General features: G+C 42.9%; 1 protein-coding gene across 2 annotated transcripts in view; it reads left to right on the forward strand.

The window, feature by feature from the left end:
- The window catches only part of Garem1 (GRB2 associated regulator of MAPK1 subtype 1), a 174,963-nt gene that overhangs the window by 53,349 nt on the left and 105,903 nt on the right, over positions 1–15,711 (forward strand). For both annotated transcript variants that reach the window (XM_050134912.1, XM_050134914.1), the window contains exon 2: positions 7,312–7,452. In XM_050134912.1, coding sequence (XP_049990869.1) covers positions 7,312–7,452 — 141 coding nt within the window. The remainder of the gene's footprint in view (positions 1–7,311; positions 7,453–15,711) is intronic.

Here is a 15,711-nt window from a genome sequence, read left to right on the forward strand (position 1 = left end):
ATCATACTGGGTTATAGTCCTCAGTATATAGAGTACAAGCAAGAGATGTTGCCTCTAAACTACCTCTTCAAAGTGCAGAGAAGTTTATATTTATGTAGAACACTAGATAGAGTAGCTGCTTACGTGCCTTTTCAGTTCCTGTGGTTGGGAGACTGCCAGGGTGGAAGGTGATGCTGAGAGACACTTTGCTTCAGGAAGGCTAACAATGCTGGAGCTGACGCTGGTGTGATGTCCCAGTAGAAGGCTGTGTCTCAGGCTGTGTGTGTGGTCAGCCGTGCAGCAGGTAGTTTGTTCTACTTTGTGTTGACTAAGGAGGCCAGACAGCTGGTACTGCCCTGTCTTTGGTCTGTTCCAGGTGCTCTTGGAAGTCAATATTTCTCACAGGGCGTGTGAACCGCCATTATGGGTGTGCCCAGGCCAGGGGGTAGCCAGGGGCAGTTTGTTTACACACCATCGGCTGGAACTCAGGGATACGACAGGGTAACTGCCAGGGCAGTGAGGCACCTCGCTCTTTTGTATGCCTGGAAAGAAGAGCAAGTGTATGTGGTGTTTACCCCTGACATTGAAGGTATTTTTAAATTAAAAAAAAAAAAAAAGAAACATGCAGAGGTTTCCCTGCTGTATGGAAAAGATTGTACCATCAAATAAACACAGTTAAAATGTCACAGTATTCATTAATGGAGTGAAAAACTCCAAATATAATGCTGTCACTTGACCAGCTTTCTTCTGGATGTTGGGGGAAAAAAGTACAACTCACAACTATTAAAGTAGATTTGTAATGAGAATCAACAAGGAAATTACGGAAAAAAAATTTGTTTACCCATTTTGGCTAATTTAACCAGACATAAGAACCAGTTTATGTCCATTTCAAATAAAAAATTTCATTTACAGTGATTGATTCTCATTGCAAAAGCATAAACAAATCAGATTATTTCGGTTGAGGCTTTATTAGCTGTCAATGAGTATGTGGTGTCCAACATAGCCAGAATTCTGTAATGGTGCTGAGCCCAAATGAAGCCAACCAGGAATCACAGCAAACAGGAGAAAAATGAATCTGCATGTAAGGCTGTGCATTTGCTGCACAAAGTCAGCTGCCCTTGGGGTCGGGGGTGTAAACGCAGCTCCTGTGGAGCGACAGGTCACTGACCCAGCCTTAGATCTCCTGTGAAGTGCGGCACCGAGAACAAAGGAAACAAGTGCGGATTGTTAATAAACCTTAATTTTATAGTTGCTGTTGTCACACAGCTCTCTCAGTTTAGGAAATTATTAAATTCACATGGGTTTGGCCTTTTTCTTGGTTCTCTTAACGTAGGATATGTTCTGTATGGACAGGAACATGTCAGAAACAAACCCAACATGGACATGCATCTGTCTTTCCCAATTTTGACTTTATCCTAACATTAAAAGAAAACTTTAGTCTTGAACTGGTAGATTTAATATTAGACACACTTAGCCATCAGAGTTCACATCTACGGAGTTTTGTCTTTTCTTTTTCGGATTTTGTGATATTTGCAGTTACATTTTAGGGCCTAGGTCTAAACACAGAACTCATTCCCATCCTATATAAGCCTCGTATATATAGCCTGAAAGGGACTGTGCGGTATTTTAGTTCACTTATATTTTAAGTACAACTCTCATATGAGGCCATGTGTAGAATTTTCCACTTATGATGTCATGGTAGCATTAAAAAAATACTGGATTTTGAAGCATTTCAAATTTCAGATTTTTTAATTTAGAGATGACTTAAAATATTTAATCTGTACCTCATTTTTCTGGTTAAAAAGAAAAGAAGCTTTTGACACACTATGTTCTACTGTGAAAAGTGTTTTGTTCAACTTTGATTCAGAGCCACCCCAAATAATTCATACATACTAGAAGCTGCCTGTGCTGTAACTCAGTTGTGTTCATCTGTCCTGATGTGCAAAGCTAAAGTAGCTAAGGGGGAACAAGCCCAGAGATCCAGCCCAGAGCGGGGTGTGCCACATAAAGGGAGCGAGCATACTGGAGTATTTAAAGGCCCATGAGACCCAAGGCCATGCCTGTCCTCTGTGTCACATTCTGTGGGGTCTGGTGAGATGCCCAGCCACAAAGAAGTTTCTGTTTATAGTCCTGAATATCTTTTCTCTGTGACCGCAAATCGTGTTTCTTAAACCTGACATGTGTCTGAGCCTCTTGTTTTGTTTTTAAGACAGTCGCTAGCTATGCAGCCCAGGCTGCCTTTAAACTCACTATGTAGCCCAGGCTGTCCTGAAACTTGGAATCCTTCTGCCTGAGGCTTTCAGGTGCTGGAAAGAACTGACAACTGATACCATTGCCCTGGCAAGACAAAATTTTAAATGTCTTTATTATAATTATATACACATACATTTAAAAGTTGACTTCATAGCTCTAAAATAAATTTAAAATTCCAGCATAGAACATAAGCAAAGCTACAAAATTATTGTGATTTAAATCAATAAAATTTGTCTTGATATTTAGCTGGGATTAGGCTTGAGATGGAAAGACACTTATGTAGGTGGCATTTGAGCTCTTTTTTAAAGATCAATAGGAGATCTGGGCATATAGAGGTGAGAATATAAAGAGAAGAACGAAAGTGAGGACAGGGACCAGTACGTTAGAGTGGAGCAAATGTTTGAACAGCAAAGAGCTCTTTGGGGAGTTAATGTAGGGCAGGGACGTGAGAGTGCTTTGGTCCAAGGGATGGATGAAAACCTTTGAAGATGTGTGAATAGAGTAATAGGGTACTATACTTGAAGTTGGTCTTCACTAGGGGAGTATCTGAATAAGTGAGAAGAGGGAAAATTAAGGTGGAAGGCCCAGAAGGTTGGCTCTGTTCATTTGTCTTGCTACTGTGTTACTAGGACCTGGACCATAGAACATAGTCAGTCATCTGTCAGCGTCACTGAGTGGCTGTGTGGTGTGTGACACAGGGCAGGACCTGGAACATAGAACATAGACAGTCACCTGTCAGTGTTGCTGAATGGCTGTGTGGTGGATGACACATGACCAGGAGAGAGGCGTCCCTTCAGCAGTATGGAAAGTAAGCCTAGATTAGGTGCTGTACATAGAAATTAACAATTGATACCATGAGCTGGAGAGTGACCTGTAGCTAAGGGAGACAGAAAGGAGCAGGCTTAGGCTGAATTTTCCCACCCCTGTAATGGCTGGCGAAGGGGGAGACACTGAGAGAGGTGACAGAGATGGTGAAGGGGAGACACTGAGAGAGGTGACAGAGATGGTGTTGAAGTAGGAGCGGTGGGGCTGCGTCCCCGGCACCCGGCCGCCCGCATGGCTAGGTTATGCCCCGAAATAATTACACGGAAACTATATTTTTTTAAACACTGCCTGGCCCATTATCTGTAGCCTCTTATTGGCTAGCTCTTACATATTGTTCTAACCCATTTCTAATATTCTGTGTAGCCCACGAGGTGGCTTACCAGGGAGGATCTTAACCTGCGTCTGTCTGGAGTGGGAGAACCATGGTGACTCCTTCACTAAGCTTCTTTCTCCCAGAATTCTGTTCTGTGTACTCCACCCACCTAAGGGTTGGCCTATCAAGGGGCCTAGACAGTTTCTTTATTAATAAGAAATCAGTCCCACATCAAGATGAAGGGGAGACACTGAGAGAGGTGACAGAGATGGTAATTTGGGAGGGTGCTTTGTACCATAAGCCAAAAGGCAGAAGGACGATTATTCATTTCTCCTGTCCAACTCATAAATGATTAGTTTGGATTTTGAAATTGAGCCTTATTTTAAAGCAGACTTACTTTGAAACTGCTCAGTGTTGACAAAAATATGGATATCGTAAGAGGAATATGTAGATTACTATAGAGGGGAACAAGGCCAAAGCAAGCACATGGGGTGCATCCTGAAGCATCTCAGCTCAGGGTAATTTCAGGATGTTTGCATTTGTAGAATGTAACACCTCCTTCCTTTAGGCTTCCCATGCCTACAGCATTGAGCTGTAAAATGTATTGCATTAGGCATCATTGTTAAGCACCAGGATAGTTATATCACTAAAAGATGTTTGCTTTGTGAATTCATTTAATCCCTATCTTTATTAGTGACCTACCCTGAGATATTTTAAGTTATTGTATTGTTCTATTTCCAGACAAATTTCGTGAAACTTATTTTGCCTAAAGCAGGCACACAGACCAGTTGTTAAAAAATAAAATAAGACATAATCTCAAAAATAGGCATTGCTTTTTCCTACCTTATGGCTCTGAAATCTTCCTGACTCTTCCTAGTGTTTGGTACAGCAGCAAGCGCAGGACTGAGCACTATGTTCCCGTTTGGATTGACTTCACTGCAGTGGTTTTTTGGGTACCACTTTAGAGCCCATTGTGGAATAAAATTAAAACATTCTTTATGGTACAACAATTCACATGCTGAAAATGGCATTTTTCTTCTCTCCCTGAGTGGCAGTGTGCTCTCCCGCTGAGTTTCCCATGTGGGCCCCAGGGCTTGGTTTTCTCCCTTCACCAATGTATCTTTCGGTAATATCTCCAGATTCGTGTTCCCTGAGTGGTGGTGTTCATTCCTGGCTCCTCATGAGCCCAATTCATCCATCACAGGAAAAGCCCGGTGGCTCTGCTCTTCCCTTAATGCTGCCTTCATCTCTGCTGACTTCTAGGTTTGGTCTAGACCGCATATCTCTTTCCACAGCATAGATCTTGGGCTCCCTCCCACTAAATTACACGTGGGCATGCTGTGAGCTTCTGAAACGACAGAACCAAGTCTCCTTTACATTTCTACCAACTCCTTCGTTGCCTGCTCACAGAAATAAAAAAGCAATACAGATCAAGTGGGTGTAGACATCATGGCACTTGGGCACCAGCATACACATACACACACAAAATAAGTATGTAAACAAATTAGTAAATGAAAAATAAAAGTTTGTTGGACAAATGAATAAAGTATATTTTGAAGTTGGAAAAGCATGCAGCCTGCCCCCTCAGACCTGTGACTTCTTTGTAACACTTTCAGGATCCCTTTAATAAACTTTTCCTGTTTTCATCGCACCTCTCTTATAATTTTCTGGTGATGAAAGCATTCACCGTTCTTGGTGGCATGGCCGCCCCCCTCTTCACTGGATCCCAGGGTGTGTATTTAGTTCACTGATGTGTCTCAGCAGCGTGCTGGCTGTACTGAGTGAATCAATGAATGAACTGGGAGCCCACAGTCAGCTTCTCCCTGCTTCTCGGGTTCCTGCAGTGGTTTCCCAGGTAAGGTCAGTGTGGTGGCAGAAGATAAGGAAGACATATAGAGTCTCCTGCTTAACTAGCTGTACACCTCCAAGCAAACTCCTTGACTGCTCTGAAGGTCATTTCCTTCCCTGTTAAAGAACTGCATGAGCTAAAATTACAGTGTTGGATTAATATTTGGGCCGAAAAACAAAAGTTAGTGGCTGAAGTTCTCTGATGAGTCCTAACAGATCCGATTTGGTCATGATACCTTCCATTTGTTGTCACTGTGTGTTCTCTGAGAAGTAGGGGTTTGTCACCAATCTTGTCGGTGAGAAGGAGAGGTCCTGCCTGAGACCACACTCTGGAGCACAGCGCTGCTGGAGAGCAGGTCTGCTGAGCACACCCGCTGCATGCTCCGCCTCCCTGGGGGTTGCTGTGGTAGATACTGCTTATTATCTCCTTTGGATGAAGCTTCTAGAGCTTTTCCTTCCTGCCTCCATAAGCCTGAGGAATGCGAAGGGCTGATGAGTGCCCCAGAAGATGTTATTATGAAATAGCCTAGTCTTCCCCAAGCATGAGGTGCAAAGGAGTCTGGGAACCCCACCCCCTTCCCACCCTGCTAATGAACACTACTTCCAGGTCATTCCCACCCTCTAAATAAAGTATTTAAATCTTTGTTTTCTATGCTCACAGATAAAGTATTCTTGCATTAAAACTGTTTCAAAGATCATCATGGTATTGGTTTAGAAGCCAGTTAGCTTATGGTTGGTACAACTGAGCAACCATTCCTGGCTTCATTAATGATAGGAAAAGTACTGAATCTTTTCTTTTTAGAGAGGTCTGCAAATGTCATTTCAAAACATACAATTACATCACTAATACCTCTTAATTATTGCAGTAAAGTTACATAAAAAATGAAGAAGACTGTCTTCCCTATGAAGGAATTAACCTCTGCAGATATTTTCATTGGGAATTTAGAATGACTAACCCAGAGTTAATAGGCTGGATTTTGACGGCATCTGAAAAACATCTTTTACATTTGAAGGAGTGGATTTCCCTTTTGAAATAGTTTGTCATCATTTCATAAGGCTAAGGAGGTACTTCAGGGAGTATTTAAGTGAGAAACAATTCCATTTGGATGCTCTAAAGCTTCATTATACTTAATTGATCGGGAGGGTTGGTGGCAGGCCAGAGAACTGGCGGATGAATGTGTGGGACTTAAAAGGAATATATGAATTTCATGTCAAACACTCCTTCAACAGACCAAAGTTTGCTTGTGATAGTTTATTGTAGTGCCACAGAGCTAAGTTTTGGCACCTTCTGCTCTACATTTGAATCCCATTTTTCCACTCATTAAGCCTCTGAGTTTAGACATATCACTTCGTATTTGCATCTTGGTTTTCCTCACCTGGGAAGGAGCAATGTCTTCTTAGTAATGTTATCTTCCATGAAATGACAGTAGGCACTGAATGATGTTTGTCATCAAATCCCAGCCATTTAGATATGATGATGTATGTAAATACCATTTTACCAAATAAATGGAAACCGCCTGTATGAAACCTTGTGTATAATTTTCAACTTGGCATGGAAACCCTTTTTTCTTTATATCTTTCTTTCCTCCTTTTTTTCCAACTTAAAGAATTAATATTGTGTTATGAACTGTCAATTTGTTAGTAAGTAAAATCCCCCCCCCCCACCCTCTGTGTGTGTGTGTGTGTTTATGGCTGGAAGGTAATGCTACCCTTTTTCCTTAAGTTAAACATTTTTTTCTTTTTTTGGTTGTTTGAGAAATGGCACCAACAAAATTAGACTCACGTGGCCTTGAGCTCCAGTGGGAGCAGAGACACCCAGAGCACCACCATATTTTTTGAGATAAGTTCTTTCACTGGCCAGGTACCTGCTCATTGAGTAGAGACTGGCTGGTGAGTAAACACCAGAGATCCTCCTGCCTCCAACTCCCCAGTGCTGAGGATTGAACTTAGGTCCTAACACCTGTGTGGCAAGTGTTTTCCAGACTACACCATCTCCTCAAACCCACACAAGTTTCAACTAAAGAAATTTCACGTAGGATGTGGAATAAGCTGACATGAATTCCAACTTTCTTCTATGAAATTGTGTTTTCTAGGAGAATGCGTGGAAGGGCTGCGGGAGAATGACTACCTGCTGATCCATTCCTGCAGGCAGTGGACCACCATAACTGCTCATAGCCTGGAGGAAGGTCACTATGTCATTGGGCCAAAGATCGAGATCCCCGTACATTATGCAGGTAAGACTGGGCAAGATGTGCCAAGAGAAGAGAAGAGGAAGAGTTGATTTTCTTAGGTCTTTGTAGCAGGAAATAGGAATATTTCTTATTATATTTCCTATATTTTTTCTAGCCTACCAACACTTCTTGTGGTTATTATTATTATTTTAATAAATGATAGTTCCATTTTGTCATAGATATTTGTAAGTAATGGAACTGGGTGTTTATAAGGTGAAAATTTTACACGAAGAACTCTGTCGTCTTGGAATCGGAGCACTATGTGAAGCCAATCCAGGAGCTCCACATTTGTGTGCATCTGAGTAATCCAGGTACAACCTGAGCAAAGCTTTTGTGAGAGACTGGGCTGGAGCAACTCCACCAGGTGCCGTTTCACAAGTGAGCATAGTAGTCTGGCTTTAAAAGTATCTGCTTAGAAGGTCACATACCTGTGCACGCCACTCCTCTCAAGTAGTCTGGTAGCACTGGCCTGACCTCATTGCTCTACTTAAATGTGGACAATGCCCACCTTGTCAGCTTGTCACCTTACTGGAATCTCCGTTTGGCTCAGGGATGTCATTGCTCTTGGTTTTGATGACTAAATTCTGTAGCAAGAATTGAACTTGTATAAATAAATAAACTTTGCTTAATAAAATTTTAGTAGGGATAGCCTATAAATCAGTTCTTAAAAAGCAAACATATTACTATTTGCTGTCTTCTGGGTTTTAAAGTTCATCAAATAAAGTTATTAACTTACCTGTTTTTTCCACTTTTTAAAAACTGCTGTTCTGGCTTTGACAGACTTGTCTACAATGTTAGGCAAGTTACTTATTTGAAAATGGATTCTTGCCATATTCTAGAATAGTAGCAAATGGTATTTGTTCAAACAGCGCTTAATGAATGAATAAATGCTTTGGTAGCTTTTTGATTCTTAGGAGTCTTCAGTTGTTCACTAAACTGTCCATTGCATTGGGGTGGGTTACTCAGTCTAGGGGTTTGTAACCCACCCTGCAATCAGTTACTCCAGGGTCATGGAGGGGCACTATCTGGAAGAGAATGGGCTAGGAAATAAGGAGAAGGCCATGCTAAGTTTGTCACAGCCTCCGTTTATTAGGGTCCTGGTTGCTGCTTATATAGCCCCTGGATGAGGGCTTGGGGGGCAGGGCACAGGATCTCCGGGCATGGTCCCGGTCACGTGGGCCAGGAGGTTACATTCGGTCAGGTCAGGTAGAAGTCAGGAGTTGACACACCTAGTTCCCTGGATAGCTGGAATGTGAGGCGGGTTCTGCTAACAGATAACAGCTAATTGGGTGTGGGGCAGGTTCTGTCAATAGAATGATTCTTAACACAATTATGGGTGTGGGGTTCTCTGCAGACTCCCCAAGGCGATGGTTCCTGTAATGATTTTTGGGAGGGAAATGGCTCCTCACACTAAGCCTTAATAAAAACTTTTCAAAAATATTATAGAAAAGAGAATTTTTGTGGCCTAAAACTTAGTCCTTTAGAATTGTGTGTGGGTGGATTTTTCCATCAGGGCCTCTGGCCAGCTCCCAAATAACCACATAGAGACTTAATATTAATTATAAATGTTCAGCCAATAACTTAGACTTGTTACTAGCTAATTCTCACAACTTTAATTGATTCATATTTCTTATTTATGCTCTACCATGTGGCAGCACCTTTTCAACATGGCACGTTCATCTTGCTTCTCTCAACATCTCCTTTTGACTTTGCCTTCTTCTTCACCACACTCTGTTTTTGTCTCCTAGTCCCACCTAAACTTTTCCTGCCTTCCTGTTGATCATTCATCCCTTTATCAGACCATTGAGAACAACAGATATTCACAGTGTGCAAAAAGATTGTTCCACGGCAGCTATACTGCTTAGTTATGAGTAGGCTTTACGGGCAAAGTAAGTAGGTGGCGCCTGCAAAAGGTGCTGTATTTGTGAGATTAGCAGCCAGGCAGCTGAGCAGAGTTTGTAGGAGCAGGGAATTTGGCAAGCCCTTGGGTTTCGCCTCTAAGAGGTTCCACCCAAACAAGGTCCACTTTATTTTCATCAAGCTCAACTCTAGTTTCTCTCTTTATAGAAAACTAGAAAGTAAATTGCTGTCATGTTTGTTTTTACCTGGACAGTGTTCTATCAGTCAACTTGCGTTTTAGAAGTTTCTATAAAACACGGTGATTGACTCTGTCAAATCAGTCTTCCCAGTAGACTGCTTATCTCCATGGAGATTCCCTCCTGCCTTGTCTGAGAGTTCTGGCCTGTTTTCCCAATATTTCTACTCTAAAGAGTGGACATTCTACTAGCTCGGTCAGTCACCTCTCTGTTGGCTACACTGGGCACTTTCCCATCACCCAGTCACCCTGCCAGAGTCAGCTCCTGCAGCCAGGCAGCTTCTCCGGTAGGGAGGACCTTCCTCTGTCTCAGATCGCCTCTACTGCATGCCATATTCATCTGACACAGGTCATGACTCTTCATTCAGTTGCCACTTCCTGTGCTCACATATACCTCCCTCCACTCACCACTGGACTGTACATTCCTTAACCAATAAGATAGATGTCAAGAATTCCTTGAGCATTCTCTCTGTCAGTCTATGGTTGATTCACTTCTTCATGGAAATGGGTGTTCAGTCCAGGGATTGTAATCTTGGCTACACAGTGGAATCAAGGAGAAGGTTCTGGAAAGAGTGATTGCTGAGTCCTACATGTAGAGAGTCTAGTTCAGTTGTTTGCAATAGTTGCATAGGTCTAAATGGTCTGGATGAGCATCAGGTTTGTCAAGGCTTTTCTATGGTTAAAAATACAATTAAAGTTGGGGAAGAGCATCCAGTATCAAATGATAAGATTCCCCCCCAAAACCTACAATGCAGACACAAGTATTTTGAGCTTATGCTTTTATGTTGATAGCCATTCATCTTTCAGTGGGAAGAAAGAAATGGCATGTTCAGACACTAACTCTGGATAAGAATGAGGACACAGGTGACAGACGGTGCCTGTAATGCCACATGTCGCAAAGATGCGGATTATCATTAATGAAATAGAACTGCCGATTCTATGCTAAATTGAGAAGTTGGGACTAACGTCACACCACTTTACGTTAATGAATAGGAAATAAATTAAAGGAGAGAAACCTGAAATGAGGCCAAGTGCTTTATGGGGTCATTTGCCACTAGGCAAGAAGGACAGGTGGCGGGTGATGAGTGTTGGTCCCAGATTTCTGAGCTGTTTCCCTTGGATTTCTTCTGCAAGAAGCTTGAGTAGAAGTTTGGAGGTCCAGATAGATATTATTGACCTTTTGTTTGGGGTTCCACATCTTTTGACACATGAAGGCATTTGCATTTCAGAGTTTACAGTCAAAAAACTGGCTGGCTCTCTTGCCTCTTGGTAGAATATTTGCTTCCTGTGTGTTTAGTCCTGGCGTTGATCCTGTGTGCACAACCCTGACCCTGATCTCCAGCACTACAAAAAAAAATGTTCACAAAGACAGATGTTAGTGATTTTTCTAGTTTTTATTTCCTTCTGTCTTCTATGATAACAGGTAAACAAGAAGGCAGGTTTTTGGTTATATTTTAAATAGATTTATTAATTTTGGTTTAATCACTTCACTGGTTTGGGTGGCATATTTATAAACTGTGTTCTTAGTTTTTCAGGCAAAGTTTCACTGTTTCTCAGGCTTATCTCAAACTCCTGGACCCAAGCCATCCTTCTCCTGCCTCAGCCTACCCAAGTGTCTGGGGTAGCACCCTGCTTCTCTTAGAGTGGCATCTAGCTTGTTTCCAAGAAGAGATTTATTTGAGAGTTCAGCCTTGGAAGAGAGAGCATTCAAGTGCAGAGTGGGAACAAAAGCTGTCACTTCATGTTCTCGCTCATTTGAGCCCCGGCTGTAATTAGTACAGAATCCACTTACCCAGGCATGTGTTACTATTGTATTATTAGCTTCAGGATCTCATCTAAGTTGGGATTCATCTTTGATTCCTGGAGAAGGCTTAATAAGTAGTTGGCAAACACCTTAGCTTAGCAGCGGTAGCACAGCCCACCAGCCTCGTGATAGCCTCGTTTGATTTCTGCCACTTGTTCACTCTCTGTATGGCTTGGACAAATCCCAGTTTCTTCACGTGCCAGTGGGATAGAGTACCTTTCTTCCAAAGAAGCCTGGAGCCCATGCAAATGGAACACCTTTTAGACCACTTAGCACCTTCTGAGCAGACATTAACCATGCTGATCACCACAGTGAGCAAAACAAAATGCCTGACTTCCTTCCTCCTATTTTGGATTAATCAAAAGGCGAATTGCTTGCTTTTCTCCTCACTGAAGCAAGATGAACATCAACACCCCTTAGCGTTGTTCTGCCAACTGTGCAAAGTTTGGGTCTCTCTCTCTCTCTCTCTCTCTCTCTCTCTCTCTCTCTCTCTCTCTCTCTCTCTNCTCTCTCTCTCTCTCTCTCTCTCTCTCTCTCTCTCTCTCTCTCTCTCTCTCTCTGTTGTGTCTGTGTTGTCTATTTCATATTGCCTTTTAATAGTTTTGAGAACTTTATAGGTGAGCCCTGTATATGCATCACTCCTGCCCTTCCTCTCCCTCCAGTTCCTCCCTTGCTACCTCCCAAATTCATGTTCCCATCTTTATTATTGTTATGTGTACAGACGTGTGAATATCTGTGTGCATGTATGTGCACCTTTGAGTGTTCAGCCTACTGAGTCCATTTACATTGCTCATATGTACATGTGTGTAGAGTTGACCTCTTGAGACTGGGCGACCTGTGTGGGAGCTTGGTCCTGGACTAGATTCTCCATCTCTCGGCAGCTATTGGCCACCTGTAGCTCTCCATCTAGGGCCGAGGCCATGTGGAATTTGCCCCCTCCACATTGGCATGATAGCCAGTATTGTCATTATTGCTGGTCAGATTCGGGCTGTCATATTTTGGGAGTTCCTGAATGCAACTTCTTCTGAACTTTGTCTTGAGGCCTTATCCTTATATCGTTACTCAGTGTGGCCCATTTTGGTCTCATGTTCTCACTTATTTTTATCATTCTTCCCCTGCACAAATGTGTATTCAGACCCACAGATGTGTATCTTTTTGAATATTTGGGAGTAGACAGCACATGTGCCCTAATGCTTCACTGTGCATGTCTAATACAACTGCCATACAGTTGGCAGATTCGGGGCACTCCGTGCTTTCCTCTGCAGCCCCTATTCCAGTGCTGCCGCTAGTGTCCTTTGTCGCCCTTTCCTATCGAGGATGGCATCAGTGCATTTCATCATCAAGTCTCTTCGGCTTGCTTTCATCTGGGACCGTCCCTTGGCTGTCTTTGTGCTGTGTGGTGTGGACATGTTCAAAGAGTACAGAGTGTCACCTCGTGATCACATTCCACCTGTGTACTCTGTGCAGGGTTCTATGTATGTGACCGTGTCCTCCTCAGGAGCCACAGCAGGGAACCAGTGTGCCAATTACTAATCATACCTGTTCCATCATCGGGTTGTCCGATTTCTTTTCTGTATCTATATTTTTATAGATATGTAGATAGATAGATGGATGGTAGGGCCATTGGTTGTAAATATGGAAGAGGAAAGAGGAAGCTTCCAGACCCTCTTTTCTCCTCTGCATTGTCCTGCCCCTCCACTCTGTTTGTGCAGCCGCTGGCCACGTCTGTCCGGTGCAGCGTTTGCTGTACTGTGTCGGGAACTGGTGCTCAGTGAGTCTTCTTCGCCCTGCTGTAAGGAGAAGCTTCTTGCTCATTTCTTTACATGCCTACGGATTACTATTCTTATTTACGTTAATGCTCCAATCGCTGGCCCCGTGTCTAGCATGCCATCCTTTCTGGCTTAGGTCGCAGGCATCCCTTCAGTTAATATACTGCTTCAGTAGGAGGAGCAAAAGCACTGCCCTCACTCTGTGGTCTTTGCAAGCGGAGTGCCATGGGTTTGGGTGGTGGACAGTCTGGGAAGCCACATGTATCCAAGAAAGTGATGAAACTCTATGCTTTTTTCCCCCTGTTTTTTTTTCTTTTCCTTTTTTGAGACTGAGTCTAACTGTGTAGTCCAGCTGGTCTCTCAGTTGAGATCCTTCTGCCTCAGCCTTGGATTACAGGTCATGTACCACCACATCTGGTTCCAAACTCAACATTGTTAAAAAGTCCCAATTCTGAATCTTCCAATACTCTATGTCAGAGATTTTCATGACATTTCTCATGTGAGAACAACTTTCTACAGTGTAAGAAGGAGACAAATGTGTCCTGAAGTCTGCACTTGGACACAGCAGCCCTAAGACACTCCTTGTGCTGGCTTCTGAGATGATTCACTGTGCTCCAGACAAAGATTTTGTTTTGTTTTGTTTTGTTTTCGAGACAGAGTTTCTCTGTACTTTTGGTGCCTATCCTGGAACTTGCTCTGTAGACCAGGCTGGCATTGAGCACACAGAAATCCACCTGCCTCTGCCTCCCAAGTGCTGGGATTAAAGGCATATGTCACCACACCTGGCCTATAGATCTAACTTTCTAAATGCCTCTGCTCATGAGCCTTTGAAGCCAAGGATTTTTTTTTTTTTGCTCACTTCTCAAGAAAAGCAAAATAAAACTATCTACTTGGCATGGTAGCCCATGTTTGTAACTCAACGTGTTTGTAACATATTGTAACATGTTTGTAACACAAGGGAGGGTGAGTAGGAAGTTCATGAGTTTTAGGTCAGCTTGGTCATATATATAGCAACTTCCAGGTCAGCCTGAACTGCATAGTAAAATCATTTCTAAACACCAACAATAGCCAAAATAGATTAAAAGATAAAAAAATTAAAAAAAAACATACTAAGACATAACTTTAAGAAACCAAAGAGGGCCAGGCAGTGTTGGCTCACACCTTTAATCCCAGCACTTGGGAGGCCGAGGCAGACAGAATTTTGTGAATTTGAGGCCAGCCTTATCTACAACAGTGAGTTCCAGGATTGCCACAGAGAAACTTGTCTCCGAAAAAAAGCAAAACAAAAACAAACAAACAAAAAAAGAGGTAAGCCTAGCTCTGTAGGGCAAGGCCTGTGATCCCAGCTACTCAGGAGTGAAGGCAGAAATAGGAATATTACAAATTCAAGGCCAGCCTGGGCTACTTAATAAGACCCTATCTCAAAGTACAAAGTAAATAGAAGGCTGAGGATATGGCTCAGTAGTGGAGCACTTGTTTAGCCTGTGTGAGGCCACAGCTTTCAATCCCCATTGTAGACAGGAAAGGAGAAGAGCAAAGGGAAAGGAAAGAATGGGGAAGCGGATGGGAATGTGAGATGCCTGTGTGTCTGTGCTCCGCCACGTTGGCAGGTGGTGCAGTTCTGAGTGTGTTCGTGAGAATTTGAATCACTCCATGAACCGCTTGCTGTCATCATGGATGACCAGATTGCTCCCAGGAGATAAGCGTCTGAGATAAACTCCAGCCACGTTAGCTTCTATTTTTAAATTCCCACCCTCCTGCGAATCCGGTCACTCTCTAAGAAGCCAGAATGATCTCAGTGTCTTCTCTCGGAGCTGCTCCGCGTATAGAAATGAGGGATGCTTGCACACACGTTTGGTAGACGGCATAAGTCTGTGCAGCCCGTCCTCGGCAAAGCACCTAGGTTTACACGGCAGTGCCTGCTTTTAAAGATGTGACATGTACAGTGTCTATCTCATGACAGAATTATAATAGTGTACGATCTAATATAACCTTGAATCATAATTACTGGACAAAAGGAAGTGTCGAAACAAACAATTCCATTCTCCTGAGCTACATGTTTAATTAGCATGAATCACCAGTTTATAAAAGTGGCTGCTAGTGTAGAGCCACACTTACTCGCTCTGTTCGGAGGGGAACTCTGTGATGAAAAACCGGAAAAGTGCAAACTTTCCTTTGAAAGTCCTGAGGAGTGACATTCTAGGCCAAGGAACATTTATCCCAGCCAGGCTGGCCATTAATAATTATTAGACATCAAACAAGCGAGCGGCATCCATGATTGAATTGCTCGGCCATGGTAAATGAGGAAACTTCCGTTAGTTCCTGTTGTTCCCTAGACCTTGTATTGCTTCACACGACTTTCACAACAGACCCGCTAAGGTCTCTTCTCTCTCCTTTCTTGCATTTTTGCAAATATGCAAATGATATCCTGGACTGTTAAGTCTCTGGTGATGTCACATGGCCAAGAGATATGACTCGAAGCTGGGATATGTGACTCCATGGCTTCTCTTACTGTAATCACTTGGGAAGTTCTAGAAGACACTTTCTGTGTGGACAGGACATCTATCCATCCTAGACCTGTTAGAACCAGCTAG

This window comes from Alexandromys fortis, unplaced genomic scaffold (genome assembly GCF_014885135.2).
Source record: "Alexandromys fortis isolate MF-2015 unplaced genomic scaffold, M_Fortis_MF-2015_v1.1 scaffold_25, whole genome shotgun sequence".
Lineage (NCBI taxonomy): Eukaryota > Metazoa > Chordata > Mammalia > Rodentia > Cricetidae > Alexandromys > Alexandromys fortis.